General features: G+C 42.9%; 1 protein-coding gene across 1 annotated transcript; it reads right to left on the bottom strand.

Moving 5' to 3' along the window:
* Nucleotides 1–3,611: 3,611 nt before the first annotated feature.
* Nucleotides 3,612–9,331, bottom strand: lpxn (leupaxin). Its single transcript, XM_012820558.3, has 9 exons — nucleotides 9,161–9,331; nucleotides 7,333–7,448; nucleotides 7,159–7,214; nucleotides 6,838–6,931; nucleotides 6,227–6,463; nucleotides 5,869–6,042; nucleotides 5,397–5,478; nucleotides 4,542–4,690; nucleotides 3,612–4,192 (listed from the first exon to the last, which is right to left on the bottom strand). Exons 1-9 carry the CDS (start codon nucleotides 9,171–9,173, stop codon nucleotides 3,920–3,922), a joined length of 1,194 nt encoding a protein of 397 aa, XP_012676012.2. The 5' UTR covers nucleotides 9,174–9,331; the 3' UTR covers nucleotides 3,612–3,919.
* Between the last annotated feature and the right edge of the window lie 476 nt (nucleotides 9,332–9,807).

Raw genomic sequence — 9,807 nt, 5'->3', positions numbered from 1 at the left:
GTGTGATACCTGCGGCCTGCCACCGCCAGGCCAAGACAAACACAGGTGAGGGTGGGCCGGCCGGCGCTCGGCCATGAATGTGCAACTCTAATTAATTTCGCTGCTCACTGTCACAGGGATGTAATTAGGGGGTTGTTGAAGCTGTCACGTTTCCCCGCCACTTAAAGAGCACATCTATTCTGGCCTGGAAACAGTAACTCTGAGTGTATTGATGTGCTGCTGCGCATAAGTGTGGCATTCATCTTGAGACTGACCAGCCTTAAAAATCTATATCCTTTAATATGCTCACTGGCTTCAGTCAAACTCCATTTTGAGATAGTTCTGCAATTGAAACGGGAGCTTTGAAGTTTTGAGGGAAAAAAAAAAAAAAAAAAACACACACACACACACACACACACACACACACACACACACACACACACACCCATGCACACACTTCAGTTAAATCGTTTCTACTGTGCCCTGGTTTTGTCAGAAGTGTATACGTTGAAACCGGATGGTTCCTCTGTGAGGTCAGTTACAAAAACACATTACATGGTATTACCTGCTGGAGTTAGGTTACAGGAACAGTCGAACTTGTGTCAGAGCTATGGTAATTTAGCAAACGCAGCGACGCTAACCAGGGAAAGCATGGGCACTGGTATGTGTGTGGTGGAAATGCCATATCATAGCCCATGTTGTGGTTGGCCACAAATAGTTCTTTTATACTCGCAAATTAATCATGACTTTGTTTGACAAGCGGTTTCTATTTTCACTTTAATAGCATTTACACGGCAGTGCAGCCAATAATTGTCAGCAGCATTTTGTGTCTGTAGTCAGCTGAGTAAAGAACGTTTTTGTTCCATCATCCAGCTTACCAGCCTAGGTTTAATAGAAGTTAAAACATATTTTCTCACACATCAGTGAAACACTCTTTTGCACACATAGCACAACTGGCTCCTTTGTCCGTGGACATATCTTATGTCTTTCATGACCTCTCCGCCTCACCTTGCGTCTTGTTTCCACTCAGTTTTTATAGGCTATGTTTCATTTTAACCATGTACACTTCTTTGGAAACCGAACCCCCACAGGTCAGGTCATGAGTGTATAAGTGTGTGTGTGTGTGTGTGTGTGTGTGTGTGTGTGTGTGTGTGTGTGTGTGTGTGTGTGTGTGGGCAGTTGAGCTGATAAACTTGGCAGTGGGCGCCTCCGCCCCGTCGGACAGTTACTGGCCCTTGCTGTGGTTCTGAGGGGTCATGTGCTTTCGCCCTGCCAGTGAAGGTCACTCTTGCAGGGTCTGTCACCCTCAGTGGGACTATATCTGTCAAAGGGGGGCCACGGGCAGTTTAGTGTCACACTGGGGCACCTCTCAGCTCAGCAGCCCCCCGCTTCGCCCCCCCCCTCCAGAAACCTACCGCTCTGATAGCCATGCACCAGTGCATACACACAGTCTTCTCTTACCCCCTTACTCAGCTGTAAATGCCACCTGGGTTCTACTGCACCCCCCCCCCCCCCCCCCCCCACAAAACCCCACAGATGGCCTTTTATTCCAGGGGCCCTTTTGTAATTCCTCTGAACTCACATTTTATACTTCTACCCATGCATCGGAATGGTTGTCTCTCTCTCTCTCTCTCTCTCTCTCTCTCTCTCTCTCTCCCTCTCTCTCTCTCTCCCGCTTCACCTATCCCTCTCTCCAGTTTACAGCATGCCTTGGGATTCTCCTGTTTGTTATTCTCTGGCTGGGTCTCAATTAGTGTAGCAGACTGCAGTATCCCTCAACGGCCATCCGGCCTGACGGTATACATTTTGACAGGATTAGTGTCAGAACTTAAAATGTCTGTGCTGTTCGGCTCCATTTCCAGGCTGGGTTGTTGTCATACAAACGCAGAGCCAATCCTGTGCAGGAAACCTTCCATTAGAAGGAGGCTTTCGAGTTATGTGAGAAGTGGGTTTGTAGAGGCAAAGACTGAGGCGAAGGTTCCGGGCCAGACGCGCAGTGCAGTGTTGTGACAACGGCTTGTTTTCTAATCCAGAGAACGCAAGCCGAAATGTCTTCTAATGCGGTGGTGACAACATGATTCATCCTTTCGCACCCCCTTTGTCCGCTCAGGCGCTGCCTTCTCTCCTCCCTGCTGTGACTTTCTCCATGCAGCGCATAACGCCCCTAACAGGAATCAGGAGAATCAAACTGTCCTCAGAAATGCTTCAAGAAGGAAGGCTGAAATTAACTTACCACCATAAGAACTCTTGTAAATGACCAAAAGACTAGTTTATGTGTCTGAAACTTGTGATAGCTGTTCTGAAACAGCATTTGGAGTTAAAACAATCTCCAATGGCAAATGAGTTGTGGAAAGTATTTACAAGGTAGTGCAATTATCATGAGTAAAATGTAAAATGTGTATACATCCTTGTAAGTCGCTTTGGATAAAAGCGTCTGCTAAATGACTAAATGTAAATGTAAATGTAAATTATGATGTTGGGAGACACCATTGAACCTGTTTATAAAAGTGAGTCCAAAATCTTTTGTATCGCAGCTTGAGTCAAGGTTTTTTTAATATGCCGTGATCCTAACTTAAAAAAAAAGTCTATACCTGGCAGATGTGCTCATGGTTAAAATGAAATACAGATTTCTGTACGCTGTGAAATGGCTTAAGAATGCCCATTTGATTAGCGACTGGCTAATAGCTCATTTGCAATTGTAAGCTCTTTCGCAGAGCCGAAAAATATTCGTCAACGTTTGCCATACTTTTACAGGTTTACTGCCCCCCCCCCCCCCCACACACACACACACTGCAGCCAAGGAACCAGCAGGCAGAAATGCTCACAGGTGTTTGGCCTCAGTTCATGGTATCAGAAAAAAATTACATGTTCCGACAATCTTTTGGGAAGTATTTCAGTTTAGTCCAGCATGGAGAGGAAACAATAGCTCACACTTAAGTGTCTCGGCATCATTAAATGTGTTTAATCAAAACACCTGCAGGCCTTTCCTGATTGCCATTTTCGCGTTTGGCCTCATCTCCGGCAGCCTGAAATGTGTCCGCCGGACTAGATAATTGAAAGTGCAGAGGCAAATTGCCCATAATTCCTGCTGTCATCTTGATGGGGTGGTTAGTCCAGCACTCAAGACCCCGCTTGGCCTGGTGGATTACATGTCACCGAGCGCCGGAGAAAGCTGTCAGGACCATACAGCAGGCTCATGATAAACTGCAGTTGGAGTGCCGGGACTCTCTATGCCAAGTGAACAAACTGAGCAGGCACAGGACATCTGAAGGCAATCTAGTTGTCATGAAATCAATGCTATTATTTTCTTTTTTTTCCACCTCTCTCTCTCGCTTGTAAAATGTAGTAGTGACTGTGGTAGCAGAAATAATAACAAGTAGTGAAATAGAAGTAGTGGTAGCCCCAGCAGCAGTGGGAGCTGAGGGGGACAGCCATGAGCCCTGGCTGGGCTTTCCTTTCCTCCTCCCCATTGGTCTACCAAAGCACAATGGGCTGAAGTGACCATAGTCAATAATACCAATAATAACAATAATAATAATAATAATAATAATACATGCATCACATTTATATAGCGCTTTTCAAAGTTAATAATGCTTAAATAATTAAAAACATTAAAGGGAAATTAAGGAAAGTAGTGTAAGAAATCTTTATTACATTTAATGATTACTAGACTGCCATGCAAACCTAACAGTATCCCCTGGTGGTTTTAGCATTGCGTATATTTATGTATACCTTACGGAACAAGCAGTTTATCTGGTGTATTAATGTATTTTGTTTTAGAGTGGCTAGTATTAAAAAAGCATATTAGAATTCAGTATGACTCATTTAAAGAACTTAAAAGAGTATTGCAGTATTCAAATTCTCTCCTTTTGATATCAGTACTATTAAAAATACACGAAGGATGAAACAAACTTCCTCCTGTTCTAAAATTAACACAGTGTCATTTCGCCAGGAATAGCTTCGCATGGCAACCCTTGCAGTATGGCTTCCCATCCTGCTCCTGGAACACGCCCTGGCTGAGCTGCCGTAGGCAGAAGGCGCAGACAAAGTGCTCGGGGTGGAACTTGGTGCCCATGGCAGCGATGCAGCGGCCGGTGATGGGGGCTCCACAGCTGCCGCACAGCGTCCCCTGTCGCTTGTGGTAGTCCTGGGAGCACAAGGGGCGCCCGTCCATCTCAATGAAACCCCCTTCACGGAAAGGCTGCAAGCAATCCTGGAGAAGTATGGAGGGGTGGATGAACATGTGGATTGAGAACGTAACTCCATAGGAGGACACCAAGGCAAAACAGTAACAGAAGAATGAACTGCCTTTAGCTAAACTGAATGGCCTCTGAAACATACTTATGTTGTACTGAAACAACTTTTGCTGTGAATGAAATCGGCAATAGTGCAAACAAAAAAACAGTTTCATTGATTTGATGATGACGATTAATGGTCAATGTAAATGCCTGAAATACAATATGAAACTGCCAGCCTTTTGAATGACTTTTTAACACTGATGACTACATGACCACATACAACCATTTGACTAATTCTGCAGTGATTTGGACCAAGCTACTTACGGCACAGACAAAACAGTCCGGGTGCCACACACCATTGGCGGCGGTCAGGTAGTTCTCCTTCACAGGGAGGTTGCATCCAGTGCACTTAGGTGCAAAGAGCTGATAAAAGTCTTTGCTGCAGTACGGCTTCCCCTCCTTCTCCATGAACCCTGTGAAGAGCAGAGAGTCACACTTGAGCAACTGTCTGGTTACTGATGCAACCACAGCTTAACAAGTGACTCACATTGTATAACACCTTCAGCAGAAGTTCTGATTCTTCTCAGAATCGTCAGGCACAAAATATTAAGGTAGCTAGCATGTTATTTTTTAAATGACTGACAGGTCCAAAAAAGATAAGCTTGAATTTGTTGCTTTCAAATAAGGCAATGTCTACCTGATTGGATTTAGTTGGTAATTCTAAGAAACAGAAATATTTATATGGTGTACAATTTTGTTATCAGAAATATCTAAGTTATCCATCATCAAAGGTTGAATCTCATAAGATGGGGTCCCCAGAACTTGCGAGGTAAGTTCACAAAACAGCTCAGGACATCATGTCTAACTGTGTGAATTTTTTAAAAAGAGGACTTTGTTACCATAAAACAAATTAGTACAGTAACTGCTGTGACGTCAGTAATGAATTAATACATTCTATTACAGTTCTCAGGGTCATTACGCCTGGAGTCAAGTCAAGTTACTTTTATTTATATAATTCATTAATTTAAAGTCATTAGATCAATAGGGATGGAAATCAATATTTTCAACACACTTTCCACAGTTTCAGGCAACCATTGGAACCCTAAGACCCACAATGTCCTTTTGAGCAAGTACAAAATATGTGTTAAATATGGCTGTTCTGTACTGAGAGTACTTTACCGTTTGGTCCAAACAGCTCTCCACAGTGGGTACAGAAGAAGTGTTCTGGGTGCCAAGTTCGATCCATAGCCGTCAGGATGTTCTGGATTTAATATAGAAAAGCAAATACCGCAGTTGCTGGCTGATCTGACTGGAATATAAGACAGTTAATCTACACTTAATTTAAAGTGGCAATGTTTGGGTGCCAGGGAGATAGGGGTTGAATGAATACTGAAATAGTTGTACAGAAAATACACAGTGGCCACTTTAATGAAAGAACTTGAAACCTATAGCTTTTATACATTTATATGTTACAGCATATTGTCAAGCTGTTCTATCATAGATACTAGATACTCCGCTAGATAAATTATTTCAGTGAATATCTCTTCATTGCCCATTTAAAATGTACTTTCTTGGTTTGTAAAAATATGTTTATGCAGTAGTAATAGCATATTCTTGAACAGTATGTAGTAGTAACAGGATGCCACTTTACATGCAGGATGGGGCCTTTGCAGTATGCACACTTGGGCGAGTAGAGCTCCTGGTAGTCTTTCTCACAGTAGGGTTTGCCGTCTCTCTCAAAGAAGCCGGAGGTGCTCAGCTCCTGCTTACACTCAAAGCACACAAAGTGCTCAGGGTGCCACACCTGCCCCAGGGCTGTGATCACCTGCATGTGCACCAAAGGAGAGGGGGAAAAGGGGCATCTCAAAGGCAGTTGAGATCAAAACTTGTGGAAACTGTCAGGGAATACAATGTTTGAAACACTCCTGAAAAAAGATATTCCCAGGTTTGTTATCAGCGTCTTCACTCTATCTGTACATTAATCTAGAGATACCCGTCACAGTCTTTACCTTTCCAGCAATACACTTGCTGCAGGCAGCACAGTGGCCCTTGGCGACGGTGTTAACACCCATCTTCTCCATGTCAGAGCTGAGGCCTCCCAGAAGATCGTCGATCATATCTGTCTTCTTCGGCTTTTCCGTGTCCTCTGGCACTTCGTCCTCGGTCCTGCCTTTCTTGTCTTTCATGCTCTGTCTCTCTTTTCGGGCAAGAGGCGGTGGGGTTGGATCACAGCCTGTTTCTGGAACCTATTGGGAAATAATCGTAGTCAACCTTATATAAAATAGGCTAAAATTGGTAAGCTATCTTTCATGCAGTCCACACATCATGATTTTTGAGCAAATAATCGAGTTTGGGTTTTGCGTTTGTTTTATATTTGGTTGCTCTATGTTAAATTCTCATCTGAAACTTGGACATTTTATTTCTAACACTTAATTTCAGGATTCTGCTCCTGTTATCGACTGATGTCCATAAACTGCATACATGCATACATCCATCATGCATTGTATAAAAGAACCATTGAGGAGGTATATACTGCCCCCTGCTGACAGAGTTGAGGAACTACCAGACAGAGTGTAACAGCCAGGGTTGATATGAAGTGGAAGGGGGCTCCAGATCTTACCTCCAGGTCAAAACCCAGCAGTTCATTCATGATGGAATCCAGCTCCCGGTTGGCCGTAGTAGGACTCATTGGATCCCCTTGAGCCAGTGGTTTACTAATGAAGAAAGGGAACAGGAATAAACCATCCCATTCTAACACTAATGCATTACTCCACGTACATTTAACAGACACCTGAGTAACAACTTGCATCAAATTTGTACAGAACCTTGTGTGCAATAGCAGTGAAACACAGTTTGTCTGCCTGAGCTCAAGACATTATTGGAGAATGGAAAGATTGGAGGACAATGATATGAAATAAATGGGGTTTGATATAGGGCCTACCTGTAAACACTGCTGGCAGACGGATGCCCTGTTCTCGTGAGATCTGATTTTGGAATCTGTTAGAAACAGATAGTATCGCTGTAAAGATCCGTGGCTGCAGTGTGATGTTTATATAGTTACTTTATGTAACTGTAAAAAAGACTAGATTAAAAACATGTACACTTAAAGCCCTACCCCATATCCACTGTTTCTGGTTTCTCTGTTCTCAGTCACCACTGTTGTCTTGACAGCTATTCCAGGGGCGATTGCACTTCTGTTGGGGGTTTGAGCCAATTCTGCAAGGATTAAATCTGAAAAATATGTACAGACACATGCATTTGGGCACTGTACACTGTGAAAAAAGAATTTGATTCAATTCCTGTATTTACCAGACACATACACATACACATACGTAAGCAACTTAAAGTACAGGCAGGGATCATGGACTGATTATGAAACCATGGGCCCCTGGGCCTGGACATGTAAAAGGCACAATAACTAAATTCACCTGAACCTCAACAGGATTTACAGTTCACATACACATTTTCTAACACAGCGCAGGTACACTCAATTAAAGCCAACAGCAAAATACACCTCTTTCAACCACAAATAAAAGATACATAACGGCGACTTCACGCAGAGGCTCTGGTTTAGGGCCCCCCTGAGCTCATGGGCCCCTGGGCCTGGGCCTACAGGGCCCATATGCGTCCAGGCCCGCAGGCCCATGGTTTCATAATCCGTCCATAAGGTGCACATTTTTACAGTATATACAAACCGAATATCTATCTCACACTGGTGTGATGGTACCTGCTGTAGGGTTAATTTTATGGCAGTTGTTCTTGTCAGTTTTGTACATATGTACACCTTCAAAGCTAGACACGTTTGTATATATTTATATGTACATTTCCATCAACCTAAATATAGCTATAGACAGAGCACACATTTGTCACCATCGTCTATGTGTTCTGCAAGGTGAAAACAGCGGTGCGTTTCGTAAGTGGCTTTGTTTCCTGAGGAAGTGAGTTAACATCAACACCAACGGAAGCGAAGGAGTAAAAATGGGTGACAAACGAGCTTAAACAGAAATTCACAGCCACACGCCTTCCACAGCCCTGAGAGCTGACAACAGATGAGTTATAATTTAGGCCACCAAAAGTTGGTGACACACCCTCACACCCTCCCTGAGAAATGACTTAGTTATTAAGTAACTAAGTAGATATTAAGTTAAAAAGTAGAAAACACCCATGGTTTTGCATGTAGAAATGAAGCCACAGATGTAATATAATGAATAACATGAAAGTAGTCGGCTCTGCCAAGGAGGTTATGTTTTCATTACGGTTTCTTTCTCAAACTGTCTGCCCGTCAGCAGTATTACACACATACTACAGGGCTGATTTTCATGGAAATAAACAGAGGCGTGTAGCCTGGGCCAAGGAAGAACCCATTCATCTTTGGATTGGACCCATTTCAATTTCTTTAACGGTGCGAGACAGGGCATGTCGGCCTTGACTGAGGTCTGTGCCCTCTGAGTGCCCTTTTAGTTCAATTTGTGAGCACCACCTCTATAAAAAAATGTTATCAGTATGAACACTATCTGGGCATCAAACCAATGAACTTCATATTGTTCTTCTGATGGTACTTCATTAAACAAAATGGTGATTTTAATAACATGCTCAGTGTTGGTAAATACGGTAGAACAAAATTAAATAGAGGTGTCTAGTGTTTTGCACAAATTAGTTTAGTAAAAGGTAGAAATCTCTGTGTGGAAATCAGAAATCACCATGTGTTCTGAAAAAAATCCCCCAGAAAAACAGGTATCCAATCTCCAATCTCCAAATTCTCTGGAAACAGAAGTCACCTCACCGCCCCTCACATTTCACGCTCACAGCACACAAGCATCCCATCAGGCACAGCGTTGATCATCATTCAAAGCTCAATTTACACTTAAATGTCTCAGGAATGTTTCCAATCCATGTCAAACTTGAACAATCTAGAACAGTGGGAGAAGACATAGCACACTCACCTAACTCATCCATGTTGAGAGGGTATTTGAGGGTTACTATGTTGATTGTGTATCCGTACACTACGTGAGTGTGTACTACTTGCAGCTATGATGATATGATTTGATTTGCCAACAGAGGCCACATGACTAAACCATTCTCATCTCATTGCAGCAGTCGCTTCCTTTCTCACTTCAGCAGAATTTCTTTGCATTACTCCACACATCTGCTGTCATGCCAGGCTTCCTCTTTTAGTAGTTCTGTGTTGGAGCATTCTCCATTCCATGGAGATATTGCCTTAAGAAACTGATGATGAGGTGAAATTATAACATCACTTTTGTTTGTGGTGTTATCAGAGACACATGTGATGTTTTGCCATGAAAATGTGTCAGTGCCCCTATAGCAGAAAGTTACTTCTTTACTCTAGAAGAAGACCTATGTAGATTTCTGTGCATTCTGCTGATGTCGGCTTTGACCTATCAAGGTGTAGATCTACACCATTATGCCTAGGCTATTGAAAATCTGATTGTCACTTCGGTAGTGGTAACGTTGACTAGTCTGGACAAATGTATTTGACCAATATGAACTGGCAACAATAATACCCATCAACCCCAAATAATAGTTTCCCTATCATGTTATTTTGCTACGCTCCCAATTACACAATTTCAAA

Source organism: Clupea harengus, chromosome 10 (assembly GCF_900700415.2).
Source record: "Clupea harengus chromosome 10, Ch_v2.0.2, whole genome shotgun sequence".
NCBI lineage: Eukaryota > Metazoa > Chordata > Actinopteri > Clupeiformes > Clupeidae > Clupea > Clupea harengus.
This window is presented reverse-complemented; position numbering and strand designations above follow the sequence as displayed.